General features: G+C 40.7%; 1 protein-coding gene across 1 annotated transcript in view; it reads right to left on the reverse strand.

Annotated features, from left to right (window-relative positions):
• PTPRN2 (protein tyrosine phosphatase receptor type N2) overlaps positions 1-15,957 on the reverse strand; it is a 644,507-nt gene that overhangs the window by 549,811 nt on the left and 78,739 nt on the right. The window contains exon 2 of the mRNA XM_072153967.1: positions 14,667-14,717. Within this exon, the coding sequence (XP_072010068.1) occupies positions 14,667-14,717 (51 nt within the window). The remainder of the gene's footprint in view (positions 1-14,666; positions 14,718-15,957) is intronic.

Here is a 15,957-nt window from a genome sequence, read left to right on the forward strand (position 1 = left end):
AGGCAAATCATCACTGTAGATCTTAGGGAAGTAAGTTTGCTAATCCTTGAAAACCCCTTTGAAATGGGGTTTCCAGGAATTTACAGGACTGGGGAAGAGGTGGAAGAAACACTTACTTGTACTTACCCTGATCTGGCACCTGTACCTGGCATGACCACAGGACATCACTTATGTCAGAAGAAGTAAAGTCCTGTGTTGATCGAGGAGACCACTGATTGGTCAAAGTGGGTCCAATTACCACCTCTTTGCTTCAAATTTGGTGTAGGTGCTGAAAACTGTGAGCAGGGTAAGTACACATTGTTTACCAATGTCCCTGTTCCCAATAAAAAATTAATTTAAAAAAATGTAAAGTTTTTGTAAAAACATCTAGAATATAAGACCCGACTGTGATATTCTTCTAACACTACACAGGGAATTAGTAATATCGGAACCAGTGATCATGTTTTCATGCTGACAGATATGAGCGGAGCTGCTCTGAGAGTATTTTCTAGATGTATCTATCCAATAAACACTAATGGCTCCCGCTAGCAACTATACTGTTTGTTTTGGCTAGATGTGTCTCTATAGTAACTCTGCAGAATAGCTCATCTGTATAGTAAATGTACCGAATAAGAGGTGTCAGTGTGGTCATGTTATACATACTACCATCAACACCTGGCTGCTCACTACATGCAATCTGGCACCCCTATTATTTCCATCACACCTGTCTAGTTATAAATGGAACATAGAAGAGAAGGGTAATATCATGTGGTGTGACATGTACTGATAATGGATAATGCTGTACTGTTCTTTTATGAAAGCCTTAGTTACTGTCGTGGAAAATATTACAATATATTTGCTCCCAGAAGCAGCAGAGCTTCCCCGATATCTAAGCCTAGTGTGATACATCATACATTGTATACAACTACCGTATATACTCGTGTATAAGCCGAGTTTTTCAGCACAAAAAATGTGCTGAAAAACGTCCCCTCGGCTTATACACGAGTCATATAGGAAGTTAAAAATACTTAAAAAATAATAAACGTATATACTCACCCTCCGGTGGCCCCGATGTGCAGCGCTGCTCCCCCGATGTCCGCGCCTAGTATGACGTCAGCAGCAGCGCGTCATACTAGGCGCCGGCCGAGAGAGAGAGCAATGGCGGCGCCCGGCAGAAGAAAGAAGACGGGCGCGGAAGCCTGAAGACGAGCCGCGCGGACATCGGGGGAGCAGCGCTGCACATCGGGGCCACCGGAGGGTGAGTACATAAGTTTTTTTTTTTTTTTAATGCTGGGGCAAGCTGTATACTACTGGGGGCAGGCGTATACTACCGGGGGAAGGCTGGGCTGTATACTACTGGGGGCAGGCTGTATACTACTGGGGGCAGTGCTGTATACTACTGGGGGCAGTGCTGTATTCTACTGGGGCAGGCTGTATACCACTGGGGGCAGGCTGTATACTACTGGGGGCAGGCTGCATACTACTGGGGGCAGTGCTGTATACTACTGGGGGCAGTGCTGTATACTACTGGGGGCAGGCTGCATACTACTGGGGGCAGTGCTGCATACTACTGGGGGCAGGCTGTATACTACTGGGGGCAGTGCTGCATACTACTGGGGGCAGTGCCGTATACTACTGGGGGCAGTGCTGTATACTACTGGGGGCAGGCTGGGCTGGCTGTATACTACTGGGGGCAGGCTGGACTGGCTGTATACTACTGGGGGCAGGCTGGACTGGCTGTATACTATAGGGGGCTGGTTGGCTATATACTGGGGGGGGGGTCTGTGACCAATGCATTTCCCACCCTCAGCTTATACTCGAGTCAATATGTTTTCCCAGTTTTTGGTGGTAAAATTAGGGGTCTCGGTTTATACTCGGGTCGGCTTATACTCGAGTATATACGGTATGTGGATTAACCCGGTATTATGGACCATATTGCCCCTGGTACAATACATGGTGGCTTCATACAACATTACAGTACAGATGTATTCAGCCATAAATTAATAAGGAGGTATGCTGCTGGACATTATATCAAAGACTAGCGTCTGGCTTATACTCAAGTCAATAAGATTTCCCAGTTTTTTTGTGGTAAAATTAGATACCTTGGCTTATACTCGAGTATATATGGATACCTAAATGGCCAACAGCTTTTTAATAAACTTTGTAGAAACAAAGTTTAGAAAATCTCTTTTTAATCTTTATTAGAAAAGAAATAGCTTCTTCCTCCAATCATCAGGATTTTTCCTGCCCCTCCAGTCTGCTAACCTAAATCTGAAGTCTCAGAAAACCAGTTCTTCAGTTCACAGAGGTATCAGTTTTAATATCTAGTGCTGTGCAGGCTGGAACTGAAAAGTTCAGGCTCATACCAAATTTTCCGAGCTTGCTGGCTCTGGCGCCGACCATGAACTTTATTAGAAGTTCAACTCAACTTTCCCCCCCGTGGTTAACCAGCACCAATCACAGGCATTAACTCTGTAAAAGGTGCTGGACGCTTTCATTTTGGGGAGAATCATCACTCTCTGATGACGTCTTCGGGAGCAATGACGTCATCAGAGGAGCAATGACGTCGGCGTCAGCATGACAGCCGGTTGATGCCGGTGGGTAGCCGCAGCCATTTGAATGCAGCTGGAAACAGCACAAATTGCGGGTGTTGCTGGTTGGGTTCCGGGTCCGCTCATCACTTTTCATAACATGATTCACAGAAAGACACAGGCTGAAGCTAAATAATAAGTTCCTATCATACCTCAAGTATGTTTTTTCCTACTATCTAAGTGAAGTGTATGGGAGACAACATGGTAGCTAGTCTCCAGTTACCAGCTCTGAAATAGGACCTACAGAGGGGAAGACTACTAAAAGCTTTAGAATACAAGACATAATGGCTAGAAATAGTATTATTCCTCAAGAATACCCACTTCTTCATGTTTTATTCTCTGTATGAACAGCTGATCTGTAGGACGCTGCCTGTTGATCCCCACCATTCTCATATTGATGACATGTTTTGGAAACCCCTTAATCTTTTGAAGTGGCACTTAAAATTAAAATTTGCAAGGTTAAATCATCTATTGATTATTCATTTCTATTTGCTCAATCCGGGTATAAATATTTATTGGCAGACACTCTGATGTCGGAGCTGTCAGTGCAAAGATTCCAGCTGAAGGACTCTAGGGGGCTGGGAACGGAAAGACAGATGAGGGTACATATGTACACTATTAATAATTCACTTCTTAACAGTCCTTGATTGTAACTCTCTCCCCTGCTCCAGGTTTCAAATTGTCATTGAGCCTTCTGTGAGCGGAGATAGAAACACTGGCCATGGATGGGTACAAGAATGCTCAGCAATACCACTAGATTCCACGCATTGAGTATAGAGATATACTGCACTTGGTTAATGAACTTTTGGGTATTAAAATTAATTTTGGGGATAGTCATTGCCCGCTTCTGCTGCAATCGTCAAAACAATTGTGTATAATGCTGATTTGTCCCAATTTTTGTATATTCTAAATAAACATATCCTTCAGGTTACTTGAATTGTTGCATTTAGCAGTGACGCCACTTTTTGGCTGCAGTGGTATAGCAAGAAGTGTACACAACAAAATTGGGAGTCTGCCTTTAGGAATGGGGTGAATAATCAGGTTAAAGGAAACCAACCAGTAGGAAAAAGTAAAAAAAAGAAACACTACACAATACACCTACGCCTCTCTTCATCTTGATCCCAGTGCTTGTCTCCGCCAATTTTGACACAGCGGGATCATCCAAAAAAAAGAAACTTATAATTAGCAGCCCGAAGCGCAGGGACGAGATGTCCGGCGCTCCAGGCTGCTAATAATGCACACCCTCACCACCTCTACAATTCTGAGAGAGGTAGGTGACATCACGTGAAAGCCATTAATTCACACCATCCTCATGACATGGGGCCATGCATAATTAGCAGCCCAGAGCACCGGACATGGCATCCTCATGCTCCAGCCTGCTAGTTATAAATCTCTTTTCTAGATGATCCCGGTGAACACAAGCGTCGGGATCCAGATTAAGAGAGGGGGGTAGGTGAGTATCTATAGTGCTTTTTTAAATTTTTTCCTACTGGTTGATTTTTGTTTCTTGCCCCTTTTCCCCAAGTTTTTTCCAGTGAAAACCTGAAACCTATTACTTAAAAAGTTGTCTTTGCCATATGGGTTTCTGAAATTAGAATCTACAGTACAAAAAAATATCTATGTATTTTGAAGAATATCTTCTCATCCATCCGTAGAAGCATAACACTATGTCGTACAGTCTCTTAAACTCTACGGGTCTCTGTTCAGTCTCCATACACACAACGTAAGGACGTCAAGGACACATTCTGTTTTTAGTAAAAGTCCCTGGTTAATGGTTATAACATAATTATAAAGTTACCGAAGTGGAAAATCAGGAGAAAAAAAATCAGTTCCGAACTTTCTTCTCCATGGTGAAATGTCAGCTGAGGATTAGTCAATAGTTCAGGCTGTCAATCAAGCCGGTTCTGGCTCGGGACCCCGAGATGACAAACCACTTGTTTTGTTTGTCATTTCAACATTAGTAACGTTAATGTGCTGTTCCACAATGCAGAGCTGTGTTTATATGCACGGAGCGTTGAAAAGCTGTAAATAATTAAAGCAATTAGCGGTGAGGTTTCCAGCGGTAAGACCAGTTGGTATTAAATACCGGGTAAGCATCTGTCAGCTGTGTAGGTTATTTTCCACTGACTGAAAAATAAAAATCTCATTTCCTTACTTGACATGGTTAAGTGAAATTCTTCAGGGCCCGTTGCAGTAAACCTTCTTTATGGTTATGGCCAATTTGTGCCTATTAAATGAGCTGCTATTGATCTGATAGACCGATCAGGGTCTCTAGTTATTGTTTTGCCTTTAGAATATATTTTAATGGTTTTTATGTTTGTATAATAAAACTGTAAAAAAAAAAAACACAGATTTTGTTGGTTAAGGTTTAAATTGAAAATTGGACACATATTTACAACAAGATCTGCTGTATAGATCCATGCGAATGTGTAGTTGGACGGGCCACGCATTCGCTAGAAATAAAAGGGCATAAGCAGGGCATTTTGTTTTTTTTCTAGGTTTTTGGTGTCAAATTTTCTTTTTTAAACATTTTATCAAAATTATTAGATGTTAATTAATACAGTAGCATACCCCTAACCTTTCAACAAACTTTGCAGACATCAGTATTCCTGTGTGCATATAAGTAGTAAAAGATAGGAGAAATTCATTATGGCATTCAATGCCACATGGACCCGCCCTCCACTATGGGCGTTTCAACGGGGAACGGGAGAGGAGTGTGGAAGGCAAAGGGTGGGCCAATCACTTTTATTATAGACTCCAATGGAAAACTGGTGGAGAATATAGCATAAAACTCTTCTAGTTACAATATGGTCTACAGGTCGGAACTAGTGGAGTTTGCGCCCATATTCACTAAGAGGTCGGAACTTCTGAATGAATATGATTGTAGGACTGCCAGTGGGGGGAATTTTAAGACTAACATTGTAAATGCCAATATTAACAAAATCCCCCCACTATGTTACTGGTCATTTTCATTGTCTATTATCACATATCTCTGCAGTCTCTGTCTATGAAGTTGCGTTCCTCTCTGTGCAGATAGGAGGATATCTAGCATTTGTGACTCATCGCTTCCCCTCCCCTCTCCATAGAACTTCTATATAATCCAACAAGTAAGATATATTACAGAGTTTCCAGAGTTTACTTCTACAATTCATTTCTGCAATGTTTTTAATGCTATATAAAATGCACTACATAAACTAGCAGTATGCAGTATGCTGTGGGTATTGTATGTTTTTTACTTTTCTCCTAAAAACTCCACAAAAAAGTTCACTAAAAGCACCATAAAACACTAACTACTTTGTACTCCTTCTAAAATGCCAGAAAACAAGAGGGTGCGATACAGCCATAACGTCAAACTTTCATAAATTACCCTGCAGAATTTTGTAAGGCATAGAATGTTGTGAAAATTTTTGTTGGTGAGAATTATCAGAGCTTATAGGCCCGTTTTCTGTCAAGCTAACTTTGGAATAATCCCAATTCGTTGTGAAGAGCCTAGAATTGCAATTATTTCCCCGTTTACGCCACCTGTACGCCAAGTGGGCATCCCACCTGCACTTGCGTATTAGCTGTAGCCTGTGACCATTCAGAATGGTCAATGGTCAGTATCATTCAGAATTCTAGAATAGTCAGCAAGCACAGCCGACTGCCAGATCAGGAGGTCAGGTGGAAGAGCGGGCTTTTATCATAAATTGGCGCTTCAGATTATAAAAATCCCCTAGTGTCTTAATGATCAACTCATTTAAATATTAGACAGAACTCTTTAATTTGTACTGGGCAAAACATGGGCATGAAATTGTTTCTGGATGCTATCAAAAAGTTATTTAAAATTATTATACTTTCTAGTATAACTCAGATTCTGAATTTATTGGACATAGGTCTCTGTATATGACATACACTTTAGTTTGTACTTCTATTGATTCGTCGAGTCCTTCAAAATCCTTCAAGAGAAAGCTCCCAGCTCAGAGTAGATGGCTGTAAAGTTCACTGAATTGACGCTAGCTGTTAATGCCGGCTTTGCCAGTCAATTGCCTGAGACAGTAATTTTTAGAAGGTATTGATCACAGATATTCAACTTGTCTGAGTTAAAACATGAAATGCTTCTCCGGCTACACACACAAAACATTGTCTACATTGCACTTCAATAACACAGCAGTACAATTTATTATATTATATATTCTGATAGCTAAGTATATAATATATAGTATATAATGACAATGGCATTATATATTCCATTTAAATATGCCCCAATGAAAAATGTCACTGTACTCTAAGTTTCTAACGATGAATATTTTTAGAGCTTAGTTATTCATACTAGGTAACTGATCTTCTTATTTATTTACAGAAATCAGAATATTTATACAATTGTCTTGACCACTACTAATCCAGTCCAGTTGCAGCCTTGGCCACTATATCTACAAGTTTAATTGTAATGCTTTGGGAAGACAAGGAAGGTAGATTAAGAAAGTGAGCCCTAATGCTTAGCAAACTACCCAGGATTCCCTACCCAATTGCCTAGCAAGCCCTAGTTATATGGGACAACTGGTTGACAATCCCTCCCTACACCAAAGTGCAAAATAAGGAGTCAAACAGATAAGAGTCATTAGAGCCAGGTCACAACAAAGAGGGCAAACACTGTACAAAAAGACAAGACTGCAGAATAGTCTGAACACGAGTAAGGTAAGTCAGGTAACCAGCAAGCAGAGATCAGAATCACAAAAATGATATGGAGCAAATGAAGAGAGTTCTTTAGCCAGAATCCTAGCTAGGGCGAGCAGGACTTTTATATTATCTCAGAGTCTCAATACTACTAGATGATACAGAGATAAGGGGAGTGATGTGATTAGTGTGTGAAGCAGTCAATCACAGAGGGTTATGGTTAAAGTGCCAAGCTAAAGGAAAGAGACGGGTGTGGTGCAAATCAATCCACATTCACACTTCAGTGTTCAAGGACGCAACGCCACAATCAGGGCCTCCTCAGCTGCATTCCACGGACAGTAGATGACACGGATACAGATGTTACACTAATAGCTGACATTATACCTGCTGGTCTTTCTCACCAGCTTACTGTAGAGACTGCATGATAAAATAGTGCACATGCTGCTGTGATCACAGGACATTATAAGATAGCAAGTTTGCTCTACAAATTCAAGGGCAACTTGTCCATACTCTAGGTCAGTGGTGGCGAACCTATGGCACTGGTGCCAGAGATGGCACTCAGAGACCTTTCTGTGGGCACGTGGGCTGTCTCCCAGGCACAGATTTTGCCAGACATGGCACCTTCCTGCAGTCTCAAACAGTCCAAGTAGTGCCCTGATATTTTAAAGTGACCCATCCTGTGTTGCCTGGTCCTGTCCGAAGAGTGAAACTTTGTGGACAGGGTCAAAATGTAGCTCAAAGATTCTGGTAGCAATAAGTTTGTTACTTACAATATAACCCAAATGTATTGCGTCCTTGCTTAGAGTTAGGATGACTTCCCCCTAACCTTAAATCAAACACCCTACAAAGAAGGGGAACTCATCCACTATATGATAAAATATATTATTTTTTATTTCATCAATTTAAAATAAAAACACACATTAAAGTAATTTTTACAAACATTTTAAAACTGATCCCAAGAGTAAATGGAGCTAGGCAACCAAACAAAAGCAGTCCGGTATTGCCTTTTATATAATGATGATGATACTCTTATGTGCCTATTCTTAATTCATACTGACATCTCTGTCTCATTTATCCAAAAGTCCTTTGGTAAAATAGATATTAGGCTGATTATTACCTCGTTGCAGTGGCTGCCGTTCGCCCCTCGCCCAGACACGCCTTTCGCCTATTGCTTCCTCAGTTTGTTAGGCTACATTCACATATATATACGGCCGATATACGTCCCCCATACACTTCTATGGGCTCACAGCCCTGTACGGGAGCGGTACGGTGCGGCACACGTGCGGCACCGTACCGCTCCGTAGCCCGGGAAAAGATAGGACATGTCCTATCTTCTCCCGTGATACGGCGCTGTGCGCTGTATCTTCCTAGGGATTATTTTATAAAACTGGCTTTGGGCAGTCAAAATTGACCCATATCCGGACAAATGAAAAAAATATAAAATAAAACATCACTTTTATTAGAAGTTCTTAAAAGAGATTGCTCTATATTACAAACTGTTGTGGCATAAACCACTAGATGCACAGGACAAACAGTGGATGAAAAACACAGTGTGTACTGGGTCATGGGCAGTTGTAGATAGTTAGTGGTACAAAGTGCGAGATAGCGGACACAAAAAGGGGTCTAAGCCCACCTATATTAATTACTGTGAGTCCACTATTGGCCAAATAGCGTGGACTGTCCTACGCAGTGTTGTCTGCTAGAGTAATGTAAATTATTTGTATGGATTAGAGCCCCAGAATGACGACCTAGACCTAGACCAATTATTTGTATGGATAAGAGCCCTAGAATGACGACCTAGACCAGTGATGGCTAACCTATGGCACTGGTGCCAGAGGTGGCACTCAGAGCCCTTTCTGTGGGCACTCAGGCCATCACCAGAGAGGACTCCAGGTATCTTCCTGCAGTCCCAGACAGCCCAGGACTTGCTGTGCACAGAGGTATTTTAAAGTGACAGCTCTACCTGGGACTATTTTCTGCTATATTGATGTCCTCAGGTGCCGGTATCAATGAAAACTGTGACAGAGCAGGGAGTATAAATCACAAATAAATTTCTGTGTTGGCACTTTGCGAGAAATAAGTGGGTCTTTGTTGAAGTTTGGGCACTCGGTCTCTAAAAGGTTTGCCATCACTGACCTAGACCATGGATAGAAGTATTGCCTGTGCTGCCCCAGCAGGGGCCGCTATGGTAGCAGGCTGTATTGTTATAAATACTACATGGAGGTCCTAGTCCTATAGTTAGAAATATAGTTAGAAATATTGGACTGGAAGGTCTAGGAATGATACTATCTGTCCCTATCTCAACTGATGGTGATATATTTGTTGCCACTGCCTGCCAATGACTATGCCACACTGCAGATTAAAATTTCTCAAACATTAGCCCCCCGACATGTTTCACCAGTACAACTGGTTTCATCAGGGGTTTGGGCTAAATGCTAAACGCGGTGCTATCACGCCGAGTATATAACAATAAAGCCCCTCCCCGTATGACCAAGTGGGACCTATGAAAGTGGGTCCCTCCCAGAGAGGCGCATCCCATTTGAAGAGTCAATAAAGGGCACCATAATAAACCAATGAGGTGTACATTGAAAGGTGATGACTCCTCCCAGTAGAAAAAAATGGAGGTGTGACTCGTACTATTCTTCCAATAGCGGCTAGATATGCCGTCAAGCCCTCTGGTCAGCTGACTCATAGAGTCAGCTGACTACCGGCCCGACGGAACCCCGCGCATGACATCGGACTTAGTGCCGATATCGGCACTATGCCCTGTCATAATGCGCATGACTGTGGACTTAGTGCGAGGTGCGTCATTCCAGCCTTAAGAGGTGATGGTCTGCATGACACTGCGCATGACTGCAGACTAGATGCAAGTATATGCCACTGATATAGATATAAAGGTCAGCATAATGCTTAGGTAAGTAGTTTTAGATTGTGGAATATCTTCAGTATATATTGAGCATGTCTTGCTGGATTTGATATCTTGAAGGCTTGGATGGTCATGTGTACAGTTCATATCATATTGTAAATAACCTGAGATATGTTATTAGGGTATTGCCTACTATGGAGGAACTTGTTAGGGAGAATTAATCAGGGAGAAGTTGTAGGGATGCATTGTGGAGAAGGAGTATTATGAATATATAACACTTAATTAATTATAAACACTAATCATAGTAGCCTCTAGAAGGGCCTACAGTCATCTGGGTGGTATTAATAAAGCAAGTATATCACTAATATTGACACAAAATGAATACATAAAGTCAAAGGGCTTAAATGAATGCGGTGAAGGTAAAACCTTCATTGAGGCCCAGGGGGCTCAAGGATTTAAGGCGATGGATCCACCTCGATTCAAGTTGTAATAATTTGCGGCCAATGTTACCTTTACGAGGTCCAGTTTTGACTTGATCGATCGCCCAAAATTTAAGAGTGCTTGCATTGCCCCCCATGGTGGAGTCTCACATGTCTGGAAATTGGAGTATCTTTATTAGTCGTTATAGAGCTGACATGGCTGGAAATTCTTCTCCGTAGTTGTTGAATAGTTTTTCCAACGTACAGTCCTGGGCACGGACATTGTGCCACATAGACTACTGCAATCCTTTTGCAGTTCAGAAAATGTCTAATGGAGATGTTTTCTCCATTCGCTGGGTTAGTAAAGGTTTTTGTTCTAGGCATCAGGGGGCAGAAAGAACAAGAGCCACACGGGTAAGATCCTACTATGGGACTTCTCGCAGTTCGAATAGATGTTGCGGCTTCCGTGAAATGTCTGTGTACCAAGTGATTTCTCAAATTGGGACCCCCTACGATAGGTGATAGTAGGTTTATAGGTCAATTTCTCTTTCAAATCTGGGTCTGCTGTGAGGATTGGCCAGTATCTAGAGAGGATCTTCTTGATGGTATCTGCATAAGCGTCATATGTGCCAATACATCTAATGATTTACTGAGTTGGTTGTTGATGTTTCTGTTGAAAGAGGGTACTCCTATCCGCATTTTTTGCTCTGGAATAAGCCTTATATAGGCATTTTTTAGGATACCCCCGATTCCTAAATCTCCTGAACAAATTATCACACTCCCTCTTAAAGGTAGCCTCGTCAGAGCAGTTTCTGCGTGCTCTGAGATATTGTCCGATGGGTATGCCAGATCTTAATGGTTGGGGATGCCAGCTGTTCCAATCCAACAGATTGTTGGTACAGTGGGTCTGTATCTTCCTATGGAGAGGGGCGGTGGTGAGCAGCGCTCATCCCCTGCTCCTCTCCGCGGCGCCGATGTATGCCCGCCGTACTACGGTACGGCGGGTATACATCGTGTGAATGTAGCCTTACTGCCTAAATTGCCGTGTTGGTACTTTAGGAAAAGATGTTTTGGGCCTCATTTTGGGCACTCGATCTCTAAAAGGTTCGCCATCACTGCTCTAGTAAAATAGATATTTTATCTACAATTTCATGTTCATTGCTATCTATCTCCTATCAGCAAGGTTTAAGTAAAGCACCACTGTTAGCCAACCTTTCTCCTTGCAACTTAAATAAAGCTAAACTCAACTCTAGATGAGAAACTTAAATTTACTTACTAAGGAGTATTTTTAAGGAGGTTTAAACTGGGCCATCAGATATATAATTCAATGAGACCCGTTTAGTGGTTTGTTTAGGTGCTTTATTTCACATTTACATATTGAGATATCAAAACTAAAACCTTTGCTGTATAACCAGGTCAAACTAACAATTATTCACGCAGCTAAACAAGTCCCCTGCCAATCCGGTTTAGCCTTTAAAGCGCTAATCACTTCAGAACTCGGCTTTATTTGCTCAATAATCGCACAACACCTGTCTCTGTCAGCCGTGCGATGGGAAAAACTAGCAAACCGTTCTCATTGTAGCTAAAATGTTTGACACATACAAAGCTTTGTTTGTAAAAAAAAAAGTTAATATCTAACCAGGTATTAAAAGACAATTGGTACCTACTGGTAATTTCTATTTTGAAGACATCTGGATTTTATAAAAGAATTAAAGCCTACACAGAAGAAGCCAGAATTCCATAGATATATTGTGCAAAAATATCAAATTTTATTGAAGTTATTTATTTAAAATACAGTGAGACAAGGCTTAAATAAAAATGCCAGCCATGCCAACATAAAACATCTGGGGGACGTGATATATGGGGAGATTTACAATAGTATCATCAATTGATGTATATACTTATTATAAGTGCCAGGCATAGTTCTTAAGGACAAATAGAAAAGTCGCTAACTGTACATAATAGTGAGCATGATAGCACATAATAACCCTAAGTATAGTGAGTACACATGTCCACCTGGATGACTGACCTTCTTTTTATAAAAGAATATCCATTGGTGTCTCAGTAAAGACATAACATCTACCTAGACTCTCTGAGAACTATTAAAATCAGATTCTGCAAACTTGTTGGCAAAATGCATCATCCACCATGAGTACCTTCTAATTTATTACAGCCAAAGACAGCCAAAGTTCACACCTGCATTAAAACATTGAATGAACTATTTTATGCTGTCTTGTCCTAAAGACAAAAACTGTCAAGGCAGAAAAAGAGATGCAGGCCTTGAGCTACCCACTTGCCTGTACTGCACTAACCTGCAGGGGACAACTGGATGACAGTCTCTACTCTCAGTATGTGTTCAGAACACAAAACAAACAAACAGACAGAGACAAACAGAAAGATAAATAAACAGACATAAGCAAAGTCAGAGTAACTAGGTCAAATCCATGATGGTGGCGAGGTACAGAATCATTAGGCAAAAGAATAGTCACATAACTAAGCAAGGGTCAGAATACATAGCAAGACAATAGCCCCACAAGAAGCAAGAAACTAGTACAACTAGAACCTGAGTGAAAAGAGGAGCAGGTATATGTGGAGTTCCTAGATGCCGCCACAGGCACAGATTGGTTCAACTGTCTTTCACTCAACTACACCTGACACACACTAAGCTCCAAGATGAAACCACTCTCTTTCAACAGGACACACCCAGAGAGGGAACTAAACTCTGCAGAGCAGTCTGTCGATAACAGCTTCAAGCAAAGAAACCATGGAAGTGGCTCATAATCGCAAAACCCTGCATCAAGAACCCATTCAGATAGTTCTGACACAATATACTGGACTAGAGTGGATTCTAGAAAAATAAAATTATGCAATGAATCTATAGCATGTCAATGTGTCATCTAGCATGTTATAGTATAACATATAGTTATAGTATATGTATATATGTTATGTTGTGAGAGTGTCATATCATTTTTAGTGCAATTATAGCATTTTTTGTCAGGAAGCATAAGATAAAGATATGTATAATAGAGGGGTTGCCAATAAACAAAATCTTTCAGAATTCCAGAGTAATTTGTGCAACATTTCTGGTATACAGTGACACATAAATTTGAGGTGTTTTGACCATTCTTAGGCGATTTGATTACTTGTGTGAAAAGAGGGCTTGGCTTATGGGAGAAGTTTTCCCATAAGGTGTGGGGGTGTGGTCCAAGTCGTGATACTAGTAGGAGTTGTAAAGTGAAACTAGACAGTCTAATAGTACAACAGAGTCAAGATCAGAAACTTGGACACAGTATAACGGTATATTCACAAGGCAGTATTTGACCCAGTGTCGAAATATGAAATCTGACTTTCCAATGCGGGTTTTCACACACATGCCCTATGATCAGAGCGGCTTCTTTATAGGCCATTTATATAGGTTTTATTATTTGTTAATAGATTGTAAAAAATTAAAACCTTTTGTACAAAAATGATTTTCTGACGCCAATAACTTTTTCACGCTTCGGCATGTGGATTTTGTCCTTGTCCTTTGTAATGATAATAAACAGATAAGTACATGGAGTGTATATACATAGTGTAATATATAGATGAGTAAATTAAGGGTATATACCCAGCTTAGTATATAGATCGATACATGTTATATACACAGTACATAAACAGTGTGATATATACTGTAAATTTGTTGTCATCTCTTCCGAGAAAATATATAACGTGTGGACATAAGATTTGTCTTCAGGTTTTCGGTGTGTGCCAAGTTACCATAATGGATTACAGATGGCGATTCATTAATAATTGTCATTCTAATACATCAGACATTTACTTATGTTAATCACAGCTACTTTCCTATTGTGCAAGAACTGACGATTTCAGGTCAGGAATTGCGACCAGTTCCCCTTTCATGTCAAGTGGTCGTGGAGAGTGTGTAGTGGCCCGTGCCCTGTACACAATTCCCAGGCCGGAGCCTCTTGATGTAGGTGACTTGAGATAAAGGGAAGGTGGGGAGATTAAACGCCGATGCACAATGTGCCAGCATTTATAAATATCCCCAAATATCTAATTATAGAAGATGACATGTAACAGACATAAACTATCTAATTTACTCAAACCTATCTAAGAATTTTTTCTTTTCCATTTTGAGACTATTTATTACATGAGACTTACCGTTTAAGCACACCTCGTATTGTTTGCAAAGGTCGTCTTCAAACAAGCATCCTAAAACAAAGGGGGAAAAATATTTATTAGCAATTTAGCAGTATCTATTCATTTCAGTACAAAATGCAAACAGTATAGATATTACATAACATATCAGGTTATAGAGATGATATTAAAGGAAACCTACGATGAGGAATCTTCAATCACAAGTAGATCTGATGGTAGATTCCTCCTGCTGCCTCTGCCCTAATCTGTAATTTAATAATCCTGGAACCTAACTTGCTGAAAACTTTATTTTTAGTAATATGTAAATTAACTGCAGAGGCTATTGGGGTGTGTACTAGCCTGGCCGGGCTCTAGGAGGTAATGCTCTTCCACGCCCCAGTAGCCTCTGCAGTTAATTTACAAATTACTAAAAATAAAGTTTTTAACAAGTTAGGTTCCAGGATTATTACATTACAGATTAGGGCAGAGGCAGCAGGAGGAATCTACCATCATGTCTACTTCTGATAGCAGATTCCTCATGGTAGGTTTCCTTTATGTTTTTGAGAAACGGTTCAGTCTGCCTTGTCATTTATTTGTTGGACACTTTGCTCCATGTGGGCTAAAAGAGTCTAGCAGTCGGTTGTATTCAGTGATTGTAGAGAAGTGGTTGTGTTGTAGGATTTGGAGCTATGCAGGAACCAGGAGCTGGAGCAAGGTAAGTACACTTTGTTTCCCCAATTAAGTTTTTCAATATTTTCTCGAAGAACATGTTTTTTTAAATATAATCCATAAATATACTGAATCTGTGACTTATATAAAAAGTCCCTTTTAATAACACATTCAAATTCTTAAAAAAAAAAAACCCTCTACTGGCCTAGAAAAAAAAGTCCAAAACAAATCCTGAACTGGCATGGTGAATCAATGGTAATGCCTAGTGTATTTTTTACTATGTTATTAAACCTGTAGGAAATCCCTCTACTTTCGGATGTGATCATCCAAGAGAACGCATGGCACCACAACCCCAGCCTTAATTACAATAATGAGGCTTATGCATATGGAAATCTGCTGAAGGTGGGAGTGTAATGGATTTATAATGTGCTGAGAAGACTCTCGGTATCAGCTTTATAAATAGACCTACCTGGTGTTAATCAAGATTATTGCTAAATCATGTACTCCAGGCGTCTAATCATAAATGCCCTCTCGCTTCATTACCGTGACTGGTTTTCCTCTGCTGAACAGAGTGAACTTAACTTCACAGAAGTTAAAGCCAAGTTAATAGAAAAGTAGTGAGGAATAAATTAAATGACTATAGGAC

Source organism: Engystomops pustulosus, chromosome 5 (assembly GCF_040894005.1).
Source record: "Engystomops pustulosus chromosome 5, aEngPut4.maternal, whole genome shotgun sequence".
Classification (NCBI taxonomy): Eukaryota; Metazoa; Chordata; class Amphibia; order Anura; family Leptodactylidae; genus Engystomops; species Engystomops pustulosus.